General features: G+C 36.6%; 1 protein-coding gene, 1 long non-coding RNA gene and 1 pseudogene across 3 annotated transcripts in view; 2 read left to right on the top strand and 1 right to left on the bottom strand.

The window, feature by feature from the left end:
• The window catches only part of IFT57 (intraflagellar transport 57), a 52,682-nt gene that overhangs the window by 8,569 nt on the left and 21,798 nt on the right, over window positions 1-22,315 (bottom strand). Inside the window, exon 6 of the mRNA XM_006747748.3 lies at window positions 16,657-16,779. Coding sequence (XP_006747811.1) covers window positions 16,657-16,779 — 123 coding nt within the window. The remainder of the gene's footprint in view (window positions 1-16,656; window positions 16,780-22,315) is intronic.
• LOC145716054 (uncharacterized) overlaps window positions 1-22,315 on the top strand; it is a 116,712-nt gene that overhangs the window by 82,856 nt on the left and 11,541 nt on the right. The window lies entirely within an intron of this gene.
• On the top strand, window positions 18,372-18,481 carry LOC115937166 (5S ribosomal RNA; annotated as a pseudogene).

Below are 22,315 nucleotides of genomic sequence, written 5' to 3'. Positions count from 1 at the left end.
GAACTTTTTAATATGATAACCCACTGGGACATATTTATGTATTCTTATTGCCTTTTAAAGTGGAAAGCTAATAATGATTTATAATTATCTGCCACATAAACCTGAATGTTTAATTAAAATCTAGATGGACACATTTCCTGATGTACAGTTATAAAAAAAAAAAAGGCTTAAAAATGTTCTAACCTTTTAACCCAGCAATTTCACCTCTAGAAGTTATTCTCAAGGAAACATTTGGGGATACACACAAAGACAAATGTACAAGTTCTTGGTAAAACATCTCTGTAAATATTTAACTCTCTAAATATTTAACAGTAGAGGACAGTTTAAACTAATTTTGTAATATCCATTTCACTACTAAAAATAATACAGTATGATACCATTTTTATAAAGCTCACAATGAAGCACAGCTCAATGATACGTTGTTTGGAGATATACACATATACGAAAACACTAAAACAAAAAAGGAAGAGGAAGAGGAGGAGGAGGGGGGAGAGGAGGAGGAAGAAGTGGAGGAAGAGGAAGAGGAAGCAGCAGCAGCGGCTAATGACAATATATAATATGCAAATGTAAGGACAGTGGTTCCCCACGGGAGGCCAAGGGCAGCTGCAGAATTACACAGGTAATTACAAGGGCATGTAATGGTCTAGTTCTCAACTTGAGGAGTGGGTTCATGAGTGTTTGTTTTATTATTGGGCTTTATAATATATATGTATTGCCTATCGAAATGTTAAATTCATGTTTTCAATAAAAACTTACCCAGCAAAAATGCACGTGAACAACATATAGTAAAGTGGAAAAACATTCCCCAAGGAATACACTATTATTGGTCCAATTTAGTAAAAACTAGTATTTGTGTATAGTTGTATGTGTATGCATATATTAAGCCAGGAATTTGGATACCGATGTTTAGAATTTCTTATCCTTCCAAAATTTTCCAAATTTCCTACAAGACAATTTTTAATCATCACTTTAATCATCAGGGGGAAAAAAAGTCAAAAACCTCCTGGATGCCCAAGTAGTTCTTGAAAGGCGTTTAATACAGTTACAGCAGAAAATATAAGTGATCATACTTGTAACATTTTAAAAACATGAATATAAAAAGGCAAAATACATAGCTTTTAAAAAACTACAATGGAGATGGTTAAAAAGTTTACAAAGGTTTGTGGTAAGAATGAAGAAGTGATGAAGGACTTGATCCCCAAAATAAAACAGTAAAAGGAACTGTCCAACAATGCTAGCAATCCTTATATTGGTAAAGAATCCATTAGGTTACAACACACTTTTATACACCTTTCCTTATTAGAGACTCACAAAGGTTTGGAGTGCTAAGTCGATTTCTCAGCCCTTCTTTTTCACTTCTACCCTTCCCTGTAAGAGGGTTATGTGATTTGCAGGCCAGCTGTGGGAGGAGTATACTTCCCTGCCCCAGTGATGCTGGCCTTGGCCATGTGATTCTCTCTGGCCAGTGGAATAGCAGTGGGCATGGCCTAGGCCAGACCTGTGCACACGCTGTAAGAGGCATCCATCAGCCCGCTTTCCCTTTCTCTCAGCCATGATAATAGGCATGCCCCACATCGGGGTTATACTTTCGGCCTGAGTCTGGGACTAAGAAACATGGAACACAGCAGGAGTAGAGCTTCCCCTGAATCACACATCAGCAGACCTGTGTCCTAAGTGAGAGTAAATGTGTTGTTATTACGATTATAAACCACTGTGATTTGGGCTTGTTTTCAGTACAGAAAAACTGACTATGTATACAGATTGTATAGGAGGAAAACGAAAAATCAAGTAAGTTAAATGACCTTTCTCAAGTTTCATGTCTGGAAAATGGAAAGCACTCCCAAACCAGTGCATTTTCCACATACCATAGACTGCTTTTCTTTATGATAAAATGAAATACCGCAGAGTATCTAAGGAAACCAAAATTTTTTTTTGTTACATATCAAGTGAGACCACACGGACCTCTGGAGTTTACCGGTCACCTGTTCCAAAGTGCTCTAAGTGTGTTCATTAAGCTCATTTCTCCTCTCTATTGCAGTTGAGTTTTTCACTAATCCAGCACATTTCCTCTCTCCGAGGAAATGAGAAGACTAATAATGATGCAGTATATCATTTCTTTAGACTTTCTATTTTTAAAAATCCTTTCATACAAAATCTCGTATAATTCTGTCACTTTTGAGGTGGCCAGCAAAGGTACTCCTCCCCACTCCAAATTCTTTAGTGCCAAAGTATATCTCTCCCCCTTTCAAAAACTGAAGAATTGCGATGTATATCTGCAGATGGTGATTCACAGCATACCATAACGTCAAAATGTAGGAGATCCAGCTGCAGCCGTTAGGGTGACCAGCAAGACTACATGGAGCTCTGGGTTTTACTTCAACAGCACAACCCCTGAATGATTAACTTTACATATGATGCAGAGACACTTGGTTTGTCCGGATCTCCAACTCAATGCTTCAAGGTCCTCTCTGAAACTGCTGCGGAGAGAGAGACCGAAACACAAGCTAGGGATGGCAAATGGAACTTTTATCTCTGTATACGTTTCACTAATTTACAACTTGTAAAATGTCAAACTCTCGGTTTTTTTTCCCAAGTTTGAGCTTCTTTATGTGTGGAGAGGAGGAGAGCCAAAGGACTCTTGAGAGAACAAAGCTGAGGAAGGCACATTGGTGTATGCGGGGATGTTTTTTTCTGGGCTCAGGAAAAGTCCCTGCCAGAGCACAGCTGAGTCTCATAGTCCGTGGATCTAGTGGCACCTTTGCTCCAGCCCCCAAGAGTGGGAGCAGGGCCCCAAGGCTCGGATGTAATTTGAATTGCTCTCTATCACAAAAATGTTACTTCTGCCATCTACCCTCCCTTTTCCCTCTATTCTTACTGGTTCTCCCCCAACTGTGTCATGAATAATTACTAATGGAATCTTAATTTAATGTTCTGTTTTTGCAGTTGTGCTTTAGTGAATATGACAATATTTACGAGGGTTTTTATGGGCTCCCTGCATTTAAGGGGTCTCACTGCATTTTTCTCATCAGGCCTCTGTTCTACCCCTGAATTCACTTTCTCTGTGGGTTTTCAAGATTACTCTGGGGAGGAAATCTTGTGCCTCCATTTCACCGATTGGGTAACAGATTGAGGTGGTATGATTTTTTACCATGTCAATTACAAAAAGCCAAATGTCCTTTCTCTCACTTACAGATCTTCCATTACACCGACCTGCTTCTTTCATTTCCTTGCTTTGTCACCCAATTTTAATAAGGAATACAAGAAACTGACGATTTTCAATGCGAGTTTGCACATTAAATAAATGTTTCTTAGCTCAGTTGTTTTGCTAAAGCTTAGATGCTACAGGAGGTTTGCTGCTTCTAATCTGCTGTGGATGAACAGTCTGTTTTACCAACCTTGTTAGAATAATCTCTGAAACAACTATATGTAAGTTCCAAAGAAGGATTTATCAGACTCAAAATGCATGAGCTTTAGTACATAGTTTTTTGTGATTTCTATTTTGGCTACTTAGAAACCTTTTCTATTTCCTTCCTTGGTATAGAGTAGTTCCCCAATAGTCACATCCATTCTGAGATCCTCTTACATCTAATGATAGCTTCAATGTTAACATTCAAGGAATGTCTAGTATGTGTCAGGCACTATGTTAAGCTCTATCCAAACATCATCACATACAATTCTTTTAAAAACTCTCATTAGATGAGGAAATTGAGACGTAGCTCCTTTAAAGTAGACTGCCCAAGCTTACAGGCAAGTCAGCAGTAGAGCGTAAACTGGCAGAGACCACGATATCATGACTTATCATTTCCCTGATGAAATGCAGTGAAGTATAACTAAACATTTTAAGGGGTAATGGTTAAAGGAGACTTTAGTTTCATCTGTAATATTTGAATATTTCCAAGAATATATTTATATATCAATTGTATAATTAAAAAAAATGAATTTAAAAGTTTTAGGATAAACACATGCAATTAAAAACTTTCTCACAAAGAAATAGCCAGACCCAGATGGCTTCATCGGTGAATTTTTCTCAAATATTTAAGGAATAACAACAACTTTATACAAATACCAGAGAACAGAAAAGAAAAAAAAAAAAGGAGAGCAATTGCCAACTTGTTTTATGAGGCCTAGATAGCATTACACTAAAACCTGAAAAAGACACCTAAAAAGCAAGAAAAATTACAAATCAGTATCTTTTGTAAACATAGATATAAAAATTCTCAACAAAATACCAGCAAATCGAATCCAGTAATACATAAAAAGGATAATATATCATGATTAAGTTGCATTTATTCCAAAATGCAAGGTTAGTTTAATACTCAAAAATCAATCAATATAATCCACCATAGCAAGAGAGGAAAAAAAAGAGGAAACAAATCATATGATCCTCTTAATAGATGAAGAAAAAAAATCATTTGAAAAAAATGTAACATCCATTCGTAGTAACTCTTAGCAAACTAGGAACAAAAAGGAAGCTCCTTAACCTAGTAAAGGATATTTATAAAAGTCAAAAAGTTAACATCATACTTAATGGCAAAATTGAAATATTGACAGCTTTCTCCCTGCTAATACCACTTATATCCAACATAGAGTTCTTAACCACTATATAAGGCAACATAAAAGAAATAAAAGGGATAAGGCTTGTAAAGAAAGAAAGAAGATTGATGTTATTTGCAGATGATATAATTATATACACCGAGAATGCAAAACAACCTATAGGCCTATTGTTAGAATGAATAAGTGAATTTAGCATGTTTCCTGGAGATGTGTGTTTGTATATACACAGAACTGTATATTTTTTAAGATTTTATGTATTTGAAGGAGAGAGAGAGAGAGAATCTCCAGCACGGAACCCAATGCGGGGTTCGATCCTATGACCCTGAGATCATGACCTGAACTAAAATCAAGAGTCAGACGCTCAACCGAATGAGCCACCAGGTGCCCCCATAATTATTTTTATATACCAGCAATAGACAGAAAATAAAATCTAAAAAGATACCATTTTCAGTAGTATGAAAGAACAACAAATAGACTAGTGCAATAAAACAGAGTGTCCAAATACAGACCCACACATACATGCTCATTTTTTATGACAAAGCAGTGCACTGGTGAAAAGATAACCTTTTCAATAAACTGGGTCAGCTGCATACACACACACACACATATGTATACCAAATAAATCTTGAGTTCTACCTCACACCATACATAAGAATCAATGCTAGATGAATCACAGAACTCAATACAAAAAGTAAAGCAATAAAGCTTCAAAAAGAAAACATAGGAGAATAACTTCATAGCACTGGGGTAAGCAATGATTCTTAAATAAAACATAAATATTAGCCATATTCCCTTCTCCCCAAAAAAGATCATTTGAGTATATTAAAATTAAAAATAAATTGTTTATCATAATATACCAATAAGAGTGAAAAGAAAAGCTAAAAAGTACATATTTGCAATACATATACCTGACAAAGGACTCATATCCGGAGTATATAAAAATAATTTCTATAAATCAAAAGAAAACGCAGATAACCCAATAGCAAAAGACAAGAGGATATCCAAATGTCGAACATATGAAAAGGGGTTCAACTTCAGCAGTCGTCAGGGAAATGCAAATTAAAATGGCAATGAGACCATAGCATATCTATTATGACAAAACTTAAAAAGATTCAATACTTAATGTTGATAAAGATGCGGAGCAACTGGAACTTTCATACCCTGCTGGGAGGAGTATAAATTTGTATAACCACCTTCAAACACTATTTGGCAGGGTCTGCTAAAGCTGAACATAAGACCCTAAGACCTAGCAATTCCACCCTAGTAGAAATTCCGGTAGAAATGTGTACAGATGTTCACCAAAAGACATTTACAAGAATTTTCAAAGCAGTATTATTTATAATACTTTAAACAATTCACATAAGTCCAGATGTGGGCTACTCTGGAAGGGCATGTCCTGGGCTAGGAAGCTCTCTGCCATCAAAGGAGCAGACAGCTAGGGGTTGTCTGTTGACCACACTCTGTGGCTGGGCAGCAAGTCCTTGACTGTAAGGGGATCTGGACAGTTCATCTCTGTTTCAGCCAAAGGGAGAGAGACTTAGTTATTAAAATTATAACTACAGCTGCAGTGGTAGAGAGGTAGGGCCAAATGTGAGCGGCAGTCCAAAAGTGATCAGTCTCAAGATTTCAGTGTGGAATACTGATGTTCGTGTAACATGTTTAATGCCCCATCCATGGTCAATGATAAAATTCTTCGGAAATCTGATGGCAGGGAATCAGGTTAAGTGAAAAAAGCAGAGAAGACAGCTTGATAGAAGTGGCTGCATGTCTTAAGTTCACTGTAGCAAATGTTGCTGGGACAGGTCGATAATTCATCATGCTTTCAATGCAAGGAGAAGAGCAGCGGATTTCCCTCCTCCACCCACAACACTCCTTTCCCTAATAATAGAACATTATCTATATTCTCTTTTTGCCACTTTGCACAAGCGGTTTTGCAATCTCTTCTTCTTGTTCTACTTGTTAATTTTTAGCTTTACCATGGCTCACATTTGTGCACATGTTTGTGTGTGTGTGTGTGAGAGAGAAAGAGAAGAGAGGTGAGAGAGATTGTCCATCAAGTATTTTTTTCATGAGATTGAATTACTTTCTGAATGAAAAATGCCCATCAGGTTGTGAGGTAATTACAGAATGTGGCTTTCTGAATTTTTTAATGTGACCTTTTTCTTTCATTGCCAGCAGCTTAAAGTCTTCTGTGGTACACACTTGTGGTGTGAAAACAGGATTTTTCTTTGTAAGCATTCAAAGAACTAAATATACGACTTAAGAGGGGCTGAGTATGTATGTGTGGTATATGTTGTATGTGTATATTTGTTGCAGGGAGTATGGGAATCCACTAGTGCTGGAAATTCGAGTTTCCTCAGGAAAGTTCTTGCTTTCTAGATATTCCCCTTGTTGTAGAGAAGAAGACAGTGTGCACAGAGGGTAAGCAAAGACTATCATAACGGGGCGCCTGGGTGGCTCAGTCGTTAAGCGTCTGCCTTCGGCTCAGGTCATGATCCCAGGGTCCTGGGATCGAGCCCCGCATCGGGCTCCCTGCTCAGCGGGAAGCCTGCTTCTCCCTCTCCCACTCCCTCTGCTTGTGTTCCCTCTCTTGCTGTGTCTCTCTGTCAAATAAATAAAATCTTAAAAAAAAAAAAAAAAAAGACTATCATAACAATCTCTAGTATTCTCACACCTGCCTGTAGCTGAATTGAAACTGGAGATCCATAATCTCTAAATAAAATACCTTGTTAGTTAAAGAATTACATTTCTAATTGTGTGCTCAAAGATGACCTTTACCGGGGCGCCTGGGCGGCTCAGTCGTTAAGCATCTGCCTTCAGCTCGGGTCATGATCTCAGGGTCCTGGGATCGAGCCCCACATCGGGCTTCCTGCTCGGCGGGAGGCCTTCTTCTCCCTCTCCCACTCCCCTTGCTTGTGTTCCCTCTCTCGCTGTCTCTCTGTCAAGTAAATAAAATCTTTAAAACAAAACAAAAAGATGACCTTTACTGACTACCATCTGTTACAAAGTGTTTTCATATGTTGACTCTGACTTATTATTCGTGCTTACTCCATCCACACCCCTTTTATATGGCCACAGAAATCTCCCGAGTGAGGGTTTCTAGACTTTAGAAGGAGTTACAAGCTCAGAGAAGTGATCGGGCAAGGCAGACGGGGAGTGGGTGGGGGCCCTTCTGTGAAGGCAGGGGCACTCTGAGGCCAAGTGAGAATGTAATTATTTCACAGGATGCTGAGTAACCACGATGCATAGCCGGAAGAGAGAGCCTTGACAGTCCTGCTCAACTTCAAGAATCTACTAAACAAAACCTTGATCTCATACAATACTCCAAAAAAAAAAAAAAAAAAAACTGAAAAAATAAATAGAGCCATCTGCATATTTGAAGAACCAAGAAACATAAGTCATTACCTTGGCATAAGGAAACAATCAAATATAATGGGATAAAGGCTATGGGAGTAAAATTTGTCCACATATTAAGAAATTTAAAAATAAAACACTGTGATAGTGAGAATTACTCTAATATCATTGATTGGAAAAATGAATCAAACCAATTAAAGAGTACATTTCATAGGAAGGTCCATATGACAAATGGTTTCTGTTTCAATTCATACTTCTACATTAAGTGATTTAAAGGAAACATTAAATCATACTTTGCAATAATGAAATATTTAGGCAGTCTAGAAATTTTAATTATAATCAATATATATTAATTCACTGCTCTCAATCACAAGTGTCTATTTGAGGTATATCTGCTGTGAGGCATTAGTAACTTCCCTCTGCAGTGTTTCTATAACATGCGCTCTTTATTGGTTATTTCCTTAAAATCTGCTACCACTGTAGATGCTCTTTACTTAGAGTTGATGGTAATCTCTAAAGCAAAAACACTTGTTCTCCTATTTCGATCTGTGATAAATGAAACCTTTCCCCGATCCAGTGGAAACATTATCACACTCAGGGTAAATAGGAAGGAAGGCATCATCAACTATCTTTAAACAGAATATCCTGAATGTTCAACAAGACTGAGACAGAAGCAGCTAAAAATCGTTTCAGTTGCTTAAGGATGGCTGGGTTTTTCTCCACCCCTTTGCAGTAGTTTTACATATATAATTTTAAGCACACTATTCTTTTCCACAATCCTGATCTCTGTCCATGACCCATATGCTAAAAAGAAAAAAAAAAAAATAGTTGACTAGCTTAAGAAAAAAAACAAAAAACAGTGAATAAAACTTTAAGTCCACAAAATAACACCATGCTTTAAAAATAACACAAAAATCCAAAGCAATACTCTGTTTTTTGTAGTCTCCTTTAAAGAACGCTTGCCTGTAAATGTCCATCAGTGAATATTTCCCCTCATTCTTTGAGACAACGTGGCAGTTGAGTAATCATGCAGGCTGCTCTAAAAATGTATGTGTGTCTAGTTAATTTAGGCAGTTTATTTTGATAGCATTCACCTCTTTTTGATTATAGCAGGTGTTTCAAGGATAAATTTGCCGAAAATTGTATTTTGTTTAAACAACAGCAGCATGTACATTTATGGCCTTACTATATTACAAAGCATTTATTGTCTGGCAGCAATAGATACAATTACAAACATTTGTGACAGTAATTGGAGCTATTACTCCTGCATGGAGCCTCATGGAGACCAACTTATTGCCACCTGTATTTACATTTGTTACTGGTAATTGTGAAAGCTGATTTTTTTTATTTGGTGCCTTATTTTTTTTATTTATGTGAATATTTCTCAACAAAAGGTCTGTCTACCAGAAAATCTTAAAAAATTATAAATGTAGTTTCTCCATTATTCAAATAACAGGCAGAATCACATTTTAATGACTAATATATACATAAGCTGTATTCTTACATCCTAGCCCACAGAATATATTATACCTTTTTGCTCATGGATGCAAGAATCCTATCAATATAGCCTATCCAACAACCAGAGTACAAGTCTTAAGAAATGCTCTTTATTTCCAAACTATAACAATTCATAAATCCTTACAGGTCAGAAATACTTAGAAAGCTAAATTTTATTAACATTCTTCTTATACTGCATCCAAACACAGCAATGGCAGAAGGTCAAAGCAAGTTACGCTCTGCACTGTTTTGGAATGAGAAAAATACCCTCCCTCATCTTGCTTCCAGATACAGATTTGTCTATAACAGTAAAAAGAGAAAGCCTACTATTGTACATTTTCTGCAGGATTTGGCTTCCAATTTGAACAGACTTAAATCTAATATAGTAATTCTGTGGTCCCTCCAGGTTCATTTAAATGGAATTCCACCTGCTGATTAATAAAGGCCTCTCTTCTGCCTCTTAGGTTTTAGCTCTCACAGTGACTAGAGAGCCCAAGGGCTCAAGACTATTGCAATGATTCCATCCTTAGCACAATGACTCTTGCAGAAAGGTTTCTTGCTGTGAATTACCCAAGGCAATACCTGTATGGTTTATTTACGTTAAAATAAAATCCAGTTTGGAGTTGAAATTTAAAGTTTAGGCTTCTTTTTACAACTGCACCCTGAGAAAGTTAGACACTGAAAAATAGGTAAGGATGTAAAAAGGCAGTTCAGTGAATCAAAGGCTTGAAATAATTAGAAACACATGCTGTAGTACTTCCAAAGCCTTTAAAATATATATATAATCTCTTTATCTAAATTCTTGTAATGAACCTGAAGATTTACATAATGAGTAGGAGACATTTTGGAGGAATGAAGGGGGTGTACTTAGCCAACTATCTTTTAAAACAACAGAGCAGGAAACATTTAATTATAATTTGGAAAAAAAATCAATTTAAGTCATTAATCAAAATTTTAATTACAATATCCAGGGCATGAAAGCATGATAGAACATTTGTTCATTGCATTAAACACCTCCTATTAAATCATTATAATATACAATTGTTTAGGAATAAATACTGTATAATTGAGGAAAAGGGTCTATGTAAGGTTTAGTTGAAAACTGATTTCACACTTTCTGCTATTCCTTATTTCTGGAGAACAGGGATAAATATTATTAATGTTTACTTGGTTTCTATTATGGTAAAAACCCTTGACTTGAAAAAAAAGTCATTCTCCTGATAAAGACTGATAAGACTGATCATTTTAAGAAGCCACTTTCCCTTGGTTCAATGGATGAAGCTGAGAGACTGAATATACGAATGCAGAACAATGTCCAGGCCATTATATAAAATAGAATTCTGATCTATTGGGACGCCTGGGTGGCTCAGTCCGTTAAGCGTCTGCCTTAGGCTCAGGTCACGATCCCAGGGTCCTGGGATCAAGTCCCACATCAGGCTCCTTGCTCAACAGGGAGTCTGTTTCTTCCTCCGCCTGCCACTCCCCCTGCTTGTGCGCTCTCTCTCTGACAAATAAATAAATAAAATCTTAAAAAAAAAAAAAAAAAATTCTGACCCACAATCTGCAGCAACTAGTCCAGGAAGTCAAACCATAACCTCTGAGTGAAATTGGCCAAAAAATGGTCAGGACTTAGTAACTGCTGGCTTCCCCAGTTTTTCTCCTCACCCACCTGCTTCCAGTGTACAACCAGCCAGACAAAGCCACATATCCTCTCCGAACCAGACACATAGGAGGCCCTGCTTCTCGTTAGCTGCCTCCAAATCTCCAGTCATAACTGAACATTGCTGAAGGCTTCTCTTTCTCCCACTATAAATCGTTTAAATACTCCTGCCTGCCTTTAAGTCTCTGCCAAATGCAGACGATGGTGGCTAACTCCCTCGCTATAGCAAGCTCTAAATACATAGTCTTTGTTCTCATTTAGGTGATCTCCTTTATTTCCACAAAGTCAAATATAGGCTTGTTTTTTTAATAATAAAAAGAAAACTAAAAAAGATAAATTTTCTTCGAGAAACAGCATTATTTAGTGATTCAAAATTAATAAAAAATACAGAAAGTGAAATCTATATGAATATGCAACCACGTCTTTTATTTCCTCAGAAATTATGGAACAGAATTCTTTGGCAGCTCAGTCTCAACTATCATTATTATTCCAGCCAGCAATTGTCAACTGGTTCACTTAAAAGTTTTAAAAAATTACTATTATGGAATTAAAGATATTTCAATCATGAAGGAAAATATTATCTTTCAATAAATGTCACCAAGTACTTCCACCCTCAATAACCACTTGTTTCTCTAAAATGACTCACTGGCGGGTTTCATTTCTTGCTATTGGTCTGTATTCTCAGATCTTAGGGTCCTTATGCTTGCCCATATTCTAACCATCAATTGTTGCATGACTCTGTCCGGCCGGCCATTTTTCCACCAAGATCTTAGACCTCCTGGTTTGACCCAACCTGCTGAGCTTGGCTAAGCCATCTCTGCTATGTACCACTCAGCTAAAGTTATGGCTTGTAAGTTTTAAGGATGTGTGGAACTGCTCATGATGTACTACTATATTTTTAAAAACAGAGGTGTAATCTCAACTGTATACACATAAAAGCACACAGAAATAGTAGTCAACATATATTAAGTGATTCTTCTGGCACCACTCTAAGTGCTTAAGATAAGTCAATTCATTTAATCCCTTTAGTAACTCTTTGAAGTAGGTTTTATAATGAACTCCATTGTACAGATGAGGAAACTGAGACAGAGTGGTTGAAACTTGCACACAGGGTCCAACAGCTAGCAAGTATTACAGCCAGGATTTGTACTCAAGCAACCGGGATTCAGAATTTGTGCTTTTAACCAGTATGGGATATTGTCACTAATGGAATAGGTAAGAACCTGGGTTGTAGGTTCAAATATCTGTCACTTGCTAGGCAAAAGCAAGTTACTTCACTTCACTGTGTTTCAGTCTCCACCCCTGCAATAAAAGGTATCTGTATCTAACAGGGCAGTGGAAATGATGAAGTGAATTAATAATATGTGAAGTGTGTTAAGAACTGCACTTGGCACATAGTAAACACTTAGTGAATGTCAGTTATTATTACCACATCATATATACCTTTACTAGGGAAAAAAAACTGGAAAGATTTACCAAAGTGAATACTTTGAGCCTGATTCCTTATGTGAGTCTGATTCTATTCCCATGTAAGACTATAATGCTGATGTTTTAAAATATTCCCTTAAATGATGGAAGTATTCGTACAGAAATTTTGTAAACTCTTCCTGAATACTGATATAGGCACCGAATATAAGAGGGCCATGATAGAACATAATAATATTATAATAACAATACTGTAATTTAACAATAATTAACATTTATTTATTAGGCATTAATTATGTCTCAGACACTGTTGTTGGTGCTTTACAACAACTGTGTAAGGTAAGTAATATAATTAGTCCCATTTTACAGATTCGGAGAAGGAGGGACAGAGAGGTTTAGTAGCTTGCGCTGGATCACACATCTAATAAATGGTAGAAATGTGAATTCTGGGTACCAAGGGAAGATGTGTGAGATAGGCTCTACCTTCCCTTGATCTTTGTGGCTACCACAATTCCACTAGGTTTCTGAAACTCTGGCCCAATAAATCAGGAATTGATAGTGAAACTAAATGTGGGATCACTAGCTTCTAATTCATAGCATACTGCCCATCCCTCTTCCCCTTGAATTGCTTCCATATTATTTTTATAATTAAAAAACAGAAGTGCATTTTAAAAAAGACTCAGAGAGGGGCGCCTGGGTGGCTCAGTCGGTTAAGCATCTGCCTTCGTTCGGCTCAGGTCATGATCCCAGAGTCCTGGGATCTAGCCCTGAGTCAGGCTCCCTGCTCAGCAGGGGAGCCTGCTTTCCCTCTCCCTCTCCCTGCTGCTCCCCCTGCTTGTGCATGCGCGCTCTCTTTCTGTCAAATAAATAAATAAAATCTTAAAAAAAAAACTCAGATTAGGATAATTCTTGACCAGTTACAGATTTAAGTCTAGTCTGATTATAATCACAGATGTTTGCTCTTAGTTCTAAATTTCACCAGAGTACTGATGTAACACTTGTAGGCACCAACTGCTGGTCTAACAAAAAACAATAAAAAAGACATAAAAACACACAAGAAGAAAGGGAAAGAGATATAAAGAGAAAAAAAGGAGGGAAAGAACAAAAAGTGCAAGATATACAGTCACAGTGCACTAGTAATACTCATAGATGATTTTATTAGGTGGCAGTGGTATCTACTCTAATTTAGCTGTCCTCAGACTGCCCTTTTAAGGAACTGACTCCAGAGCTTTACTCACTTGGTCATAACTGAGGCATTAACTAGAATGGAATGACCCAGGATTTGGCTGAATTTATTGACTTTCTTGGCAGAACTTCTTACTGTGTGTTTAGACACATTATTCCAAGTTAGGGCAGATCTGAGTTGGTCGCTGGGTATATCACACTCTAGAAGTAATGACCAGGAGCATTCTCTATAACCAACCCTAAAAAAGGAAATGGTCCACTCAAGGTAACATATGATAGAAGTCCTTCACATTCAGTTGTGGAACATATTATTTGTATTTTTGGCAACATATGTATTCTCCCAATGATAATTTGTTTAAGCTAATATTAAAATTTGTTTGCATTCTTTGAAAACTGTCAACAGTAACAAGTGGTGCCAGAAAAAAGGATGAGCTAGCCCAGCAATAAAAACCTAATTACAACATTAAGGAGAATATAAAATAAAATATTAGTATATGAGAGGATCTCATCAAAGCATACATACTATAATATGCAAAAAGAACAGAAAAGGAGATTTACTTTTTTTTTTTTGCAATTACCTGCCAGGAAGCATACAAGGAATAAACTGAATTTGTGAGAAAAGAAAGCAAAACAAACATTTGATCCAGTGCTAAATAAATATGGGACTTATTTACTACTAACACAAGGTCATTTTCAAGAACTTTATAATGGATTTAAATAATGGAGGCCCTTTATTACTTATTTCCCACATCTCTATGCTACTTAAAAATTAATCTAACAGTGATCAGTAAAGCACATTGATCTGAAAAAACTCATTTTCCCTCAAACACAACGTTGAATTCTCTAAATGGTCCTAAACAGCCTGTGTTGAGTGAAAGATAATTGTTTTGGCCAAACCAAATTTGGTTTTGGTAGAGTCAGGAGTTGAGAAAGAATGCGATCTACCACGATGCAGGAGTCAACCTCTTCTGATGGAGGATAGTGAGCCTGTGAGAAACCTCATTCATGACCAGATTATTTTTATTTCTGAGGCATGAAAAACATCTCTTTATTCATTAGCCCCTTATTTTCTCAAATCAATGTATAATTTTATTTTTCTTAAGTAAAGCTGAATAAAGAATTGACCCAAAACCTGTATTTCCCACTTGATACCTCTGAAATACTTAGAGTTTGTGAAATACTAGACACAAAGGCCAAATGATCTAGAGAAGAATTCTTAAAAAGCACTCAAACATTACTTTAGGTCAGTATATTTTACCACAAAAATCTAAATTCAAAATGCTATTCATATAAAGAAAAAAAACCTTCAAAACTTTATCTGACATTTCAGAATGTTGCTTGTAAAATTTGACTGTATAATTAATTTGGCACAGTATATCCTCATAAAATCAAGGCTGGTAATACATGGCACGAGACTGAGGCCAACTTTCACCTACTTAATTCTTCCCCAAATCAGGAGATCATTGACTCTCTAATAACCCAGGATTCTGATTACTGTAATATTGGTTTGTAGTAGAATTTGACCTGTACTTAGTTTTGTAAAACTGTATGTGTTAGAAGTTACATTTATACTCTTTCTTTATTCAGTTACTCCTATTACATAGAGATCAACGACCATGCTTTAAAAAGACACTCTTGTGTGATCCTATTAGGCTCTAAATGAGATGCTGGATTTCAAGAGTTTACTTAGCTTGAAAGTAAATAAATTAAACTTGCTTCCTTGTGGGACTAAGATGTACCTGAGAGTTCCTCACTACATGGTTATTTTAACATGTTATTCTAACTAGAATCACAATAACAGTGATTTTTAATTTTATCAGATTTCCTCTTATAAAATTAAAGAATTAGAAATTACATTTTTACCAAAAAAATCACATTTTTGCAAATTATGGCTTCCAGCAGAGATCAAATCAGTGAAGAAATCTGTATTAACACGTATTTACATATAAGAGATACGCAAACAAAGAATTCACCCCTAATGTAGTCAAATAATGGCTATCCATAATGTTTGGGTAAATACATGGCAAACAGGCTGTAGGATTTGCCCACTTACCTTTACAGCTGCTCAGTCTAGTAAGACCTTTGCTGCCCTTATCCTATTCTAGGACTGCCCGAGGAGTCTAGGCTGCTTCTTACCCTCTCTAGGACACAGTTTTACAAGCTCAAATCCAGACATTCCGAGAATGAATTCATTTCCTAGGCACTCAGAAAACAGCAAATCTTTGGGGCTAGATACAGAACCATAGTTTCAGAGTAACAAGCTTCCTTAGAACCTTGTTCCATAATGCTGGTGCTTTTCTCCAACCTCCAAGGATAAAAACCCCTTTAGTTTCTTTACCTAGATGTCTCTCTAGTCCCTTCTGTAGACATTATTATAGTATTAATGAGAATGGTATTGTCTAGTCACCTATTAGTTTGTTCTGAAGTTCTCGTAAATTGTAGGTAAAAAGGAAACAGAAACTTGATTAAATGGGTCAGTTCATCTGGGCCCAATCCCCAAATCTTAATGCAAATGCTTTGATTATTTGCTTACTACTTGACTTTTAATCATATATACTGAATAGATTATGTAAGGCAACTTCAAGGATGTCTTCTGTTCTGCCATCCAGCAGGGTTCCAAAACCATTTTCTAACTATAATCAGTTGGTATATAGTCATGAAATTCCAATTTTGTTCACTATTCACTTAAACAAAATATGATTTCTAAGAAAATACATCAAAATGTATTGAGAAAATGCCCCTCAATCCCAAGGAAACATGACAAGTGTTCCAAACGACTTTAAAGATCTATTGCTTTCTGTTTCCTTCTTTAATATTACACTCTTGATTCATTCAACAACAATCTGCTAAATCTCTGCTAAGACAGAACACTGGAAGCTGAATCCTACCACCTTAAATCATTCATGTAATTGGGAGTACCCCTGACCCTGAAATTGCCTTATGAAGCTCTATTTGAACAGAATGTATTCTGTCCTCTATACCTTATTGTCAGTCCTAATCGTGACTTTCAGTTGTGGTAGTACACGTTCTACTTCGAGACTCCATTCTGCAGCATCTGTTGTGGATTCCAAAATATCTTCTTGTTTGGCAGACTCGTTCATATCCTAAGAAAGGAAAGATATCACAAGATTGAGAGTTTATAAAAAGAAACAGTAAAATTTTGAGGCATTTTAGCAGGACTGCACAATTTATATCAAGCAGGGTAGTGTCAAAATTACAGTGGCAGAAGTTCTTCTCTGTCCTCCTAGCCATGTTGCAAGAAAACAAAGCACAAACCTGGTAGAATGGCAAAATTAGCATTTTTAAAAAGAAGCAAATATATGATTCAACCGTTTTGACAAAAAACAATGCTTTTGAGATATCAGAGTGAACTCAATGGGAATACTATCAAATGAACAAGCCATTTAGTTATGTTAATTGGTAACAGTAAAGGAGTACAAACATTCACACATTTGGTAAGAAAATATTGTCTCAGTTTGAATTTTCTATGCTGAAATACAAACCCCAAATCTGAAAGACAAAAAAGATAAGATCCCAGAAGCCAAGGGGTCACTACTTAGAAATTTTTTGTTCATAATTAAAGTGATATTTTGGTTAGGTCTAACTATAACATAGCTTTAAAATGTGATTTAATACAGACCTATTTGAACTCAAAAAGGGTGGGGGCCACATTTCTGCATTTGGTTTCTGCTGTTGAGTAATAAAATCAATCCATGCCTGTTTTTCAATTACAAAAGGAAAACCTTTTTTTGTGTGTGTTTTTTTGTTTTTTCATTTTCTCAGTCTTTCACATTTCGGCATTAAGTATATATGGATCTGAAACTGTAAAGAATATACAAGTTGATGATTTAAAGATAAAGCCTAACACATTAATTTTGGTAGCAATTTTTCCTTTAAGCTTCCTTGATAAATTAAAAGAAAATGTAGAAACATAAAAATTTATTAATATAGAAAAAATGAAACCTGAGAGATACAAACAGCCAAATACATATGTACATGGATTCCAGTTTGAACAAGCAATCTGTAAAAAGATGTTTTTGAGACAATCAGGGAAATTTGAATGTGGAAGAGTATTAGATGATGTACGGAATTACTACTAATGTTATAGGTATTATAATGGCATGATGGTTATGTTTAAAAACAAGGCCTTATAAATTAGAGACAAATACTGAAATATTTACAGGTAAATGGACGTGATGTCTGAAATTTAAGATGCTACAAGGCAAAGGAAAAAGAGGGGGCCTCTAGAGGAAACACGGTTGACAAACTATTAACTGCTGAAGCTGGGTAATGTTACCTAAGAGTTCATTATCTTGTTCTCTCCACTTCTGTTTATGTTTGAAATTTCCCATAATACAAAACTTAAAAATAAAAGATTATATAAAAAGCTCATGGTGAAATTTCATTCTCAGTGTGAATTTATGTCACTAAAAGACATTTCTATACAAAGGCTTATTAGACTAGTCTTTACAATCCAGTCTAACGCTAAGTATAAGAATAACCTTATATCAGGATTTGTATTTTGGTGGGAGATTGAGGTCTTTAAGGGCTTTAAACTCCCGACTGAGTCTCTAGAACACTGCTGGCATTAGAAAGCCTCTCTCTCCCACCTCCTAGCTCATATTAGCAAGTCCTGAACAGACTCAGAGCCCTAAAAGGAGCATATGTTGTTTTTTGTTCAGAAATTCAGGGGGCTGTCTACGGCCATACCACCCTGAACGCACCCGATCTCATCTGATCTCAGAAGCTAAGCAGGGTCGGGCCTGGTTAGTACTTGGATGGGAGAAATTCAGGGGGCTATATACTTCTACCACACAATTAGAGGATGGATAACTAATACATGCTTTCCCATTTTACAATATATGGTCTGAATTTATTCAGGTACATTCTACTTAAAAAACCAGAAGTATAAAAAAATAAGCATTAATATAAGTAAAATGTGGAAACTCTAAGTGAAAAATGCTCAAAATTCTGCTTCAAACATTAAGGTGCTCACTTTAATATAGAAACATTGTATTATTTTGAGTACTAACAGAATGCTACATGCATCTATATAAAGTGAATCAGGGTAGCACAAGAGCACCATGGGGGGGGCAGTATTCACAAAGTAGACACCTGTGAAGTTTTATGAGACAAATGTGACAGCAGGAGAAGCGAGACAGTCTCCCAGTTGAAACCTAAAGCCACAGGGAACGTTTTCTGTTCTGCCACTGAGACAAAGGGGCATGTCCTCTCAGCAGCAATTCTGTGATTCTTAATAGAATGTAGATGTTCTGGTCCCTGATTTACAAATAAGTTTTGCTTATGGAACCACCATTTGGATGAACTGAAGTTGGGTACTGCTGATTAAATACCGAAGCCAATTCTCAACTCCATCCCCTCATTCCCATTCCTTCTTTTTCCCTTCCCTACAGGAGGGGGGAGTCCAGAATCACCAAACAAGGCTGGAGAGGGTACTCATCCATAGTCCCACTTTCTTCAGGCCTCAACTCATAGGATTGTTCAAGTTGTACATAACATACTCAAAGATTTTCCTCAAGGAAGGGCACATTTTTCTAATTTTCCCAAAGGCAAATGGGTTAGTAGTGGCCCTATCTGAATCAGACTCAGAATCTAAGAGTTACTAAGGTACATGGAGATCAAACACTGAATTAAGACATCCCAGTTTCATTTATATTGGCCCTTTAGTAAGTAAGAACTCTTCTTAAGTTCTTATTTGGTTCCCTTAAATAATGATTTGCAAATTCCTACTCCCAATGTCCTAAAGTGATTTAATATAGCAGCTCAAATGTCTTCACTCACTCCTAGGCCACAGTTAATATATTGGGGGGAAATGGCCTCGTTACTAAATGAGGAAGGGCAAAAAGAGAACATTAGGCTTGGTAGAGCAGCATTAACTTATTCAAACTATACAGTCTCTTTCTGTTTCCATGTTTGCACTTCTATTTCCTAACTTCATTCCTCAGTCAAAATTTCCTAACGCCTAATAAGTGGATACATTAACTGAGTGAGCCCTACATATGAAGTAGAAATCACTTTAAAACTGTATCATGTCTTGGTTATAATAACTTGAGAAGACCTTTCCTTTCCAATTGTACCTCCATTTAATAAATGGTATTTTATGTGGAGATATTAGTAAAAGAGAAATAAACTGCTGTTTCCATTTAATCAAAATTTTATATCAGCATGACAAAATCCCAGTCCCTCTCTGAAACAGCATTAACTAAGATAAAGCATAGCTCCTGGGAAATTGAGTTTTCTAGCTAATGCTGCTGAAGAAACAATTAGAAGCTCAATAAGACACAAGCTATCCAGAAGTCTCATTTATAATTAATTAATTTACCAGTAAGCCATTTGTAAAGCTTCTACAACATGCAAGGTAAGAATCCAGGCACTGTGTTTGGTGTGGGAAGATAAAAGCATTTAATCCCTGCCTGCAAAGAGTATATAGCCTATTAGGGAGAGTCTCAGGCTAGTTTATGGAGGTAATAAATGGGCCAAAGGAAAAAAAAATTATGAAAACTGACTCTAAGACTGCCAAAGGAAGAACTGAAGATAGTCTAAACCATCCTATAACATAAACCTAGGCTCAAATAGTGGGGCATACCACCAAAGTCCATTCAAGGAAGTAATCTCCCCTTTTCCAGGTAATACTAATGGGATGGTTAAGCATCTGAAGAAATACTATATTCTGTATATCTGTTTATATATATATAATAAACACATAAAATTGGATGTGTGTGTGTATATAAATGTACATAGGTGTGTATATATATATAAAATTGGATGTGGCCAGTCTTATGGTTACAGAGGTAGAATAAGGGAAGGCCTCATATATCAACAAGGGAGGGTAAATAAAGCCCTTTGCAGCCTCTGAGCTGTTGGGTAGCCTACAGAGTGCTGCGAAGCTGTTCTGTCACACTAGGTTAAACGCAGTACAAAATTTGATACACCTTCAAAATATCTTCACCTCTTAATTAACACTGGGGACTCCAGGTAGGCCATGACTACCAGCAGGGGAAGTAATGGATCTGATATTAACAGAGGGAGACTGGCCCATTAACAAGTATATTTTTTAAAATTTAAATTCAATTAATTAACATATAGTGTATTATTAGTTTCAGAGGTAGAGTTCAGTGATTCATCAGTCTTATATAACACCCAGTGCTCATTACATCACATGCCCTCCTTAATGTCCATCACCCAGTTACCCCCTTCCTCACCTCCCCTCCAGCAACCTGCAGTTTGTTTCCTATGATTAAGAGTCTCTTATGGTTTATCTCCCTCTCTGATTTCATCTTGTCTTATTTTTCCCTCCCTTCCCTATGATCCTCTGTTTTGTTTCTTAAATTCCACAAATGAGTGAAATCATGTAACTGAATGGATAAAGAAGATGTGGTATATATATATATATATATATAATGGGGTATTACTCAGCCATCAAAAAATGAAATCTTGCCATTTGCAACGATGTGGATGGAACTAAAGGGTATTATGCTAAGCGAAATAAGTCAATCAAATAAAAAGACAATTACCATTAACAAGTATTAATACAGAAAACCGTCACAAGTGATACAGTAGAAGCACTGGTCACATTTTTGGTATACCTGATGAAATACTATCTTAAGCAAAGAATTAAAAAAAAATCTCTTTGGAGTGAAACTATTTCTAGTATGTAGTACATACTCATTATTGGAAAACTCCATAAGGGAAAGGGGACTAAACATTACTGGACAAAGCAATGTTGACTCTGACTTCCTGATACCAGCAACAGTTACCTATTCATTTCAGTTCTGCTATAATAACAAAAATCTAGTTATTATATTGGGATCTTTTTGATCCCAAGGGTCCAAATCAGGTTGGGCATTTAGCTCTGGTTAAGACATTCCACTGGGAATGAAGAAGAAAGCTAGAAGTAGGGTGAAGTAGAGTTTCTAAAATTTGACTAATCATGGATACCCTACAGTACTTCCCTTACTGCGGGAGAAATACCTTGTCTGGTAAAGGGAACATATATGGCTGCATGGGCAGACCCAAGAGTGAAGCTCAAGGCTCAGGCATCCATGAGAAGATGTTTCCTCAGGAATGGGACCCTGCATCAGAAGTTACAGAGAGATCTTAAATTCAGATAGGAGCCTGGCCAAGAAAACATAGATCGTGAGGGCCTGGGCAGAAACTGGATTCACAGACTTTCTGGTGAAAATGGGAGAAAAAGGGAGGACCAGCAGATCCTAACAATGAATTAATGAAGCAAGAGCAAGTAGAGGCTCTTGAATCTTCAATTACCAAGCCCAAATCCCTATCTAAGAATGAGATACCACTGTCAGACTGGATCCTGGAAACTGGTAAATGCTGACACTTACTAACCATAATTTAATCTTTTTATGATGTCTCTTATTATACTAATTCTGTAATACAATGATGCTCTCAGGACTGAGAAACCTGGGTATGACTGATCCTGCATTAAATGTTCCCAGATAGCTATAATTTTGCGTTCTTATGTCTGCTTTTAAAGTTTTCCTGTAGCCTTTCTTGGTATCAAATGCCAATGGTCACCTCTGGTTGTCTGCTTGATTGCCTGTAGCACCTCTTCCTCCTCCTAAACTTCTATGGGCTTAGAAACCTAGTATCCAAGTTTGT

The sequence above is a fragment of the Leptonychotes weddellii genome, chromosome 1 (assembly GCF_054177405.1).
Source record: "Leptonychotes weddellii isolate Sample4059 chromosome 1, ASM5417740v2, whole genome shotgun sequence".
Lineage (NCBI taxonomy): Eukaryota > Metazoa > Chordata > Mammalia > Carnivora > Phocidae > Leptonychotes > Leptonychotes weddellii.
The sequence above is the reverse complement of the archived record's forward strand: the minus strand, read 5'-3'. Positions and strand labels throughout refer to the sequence as shown.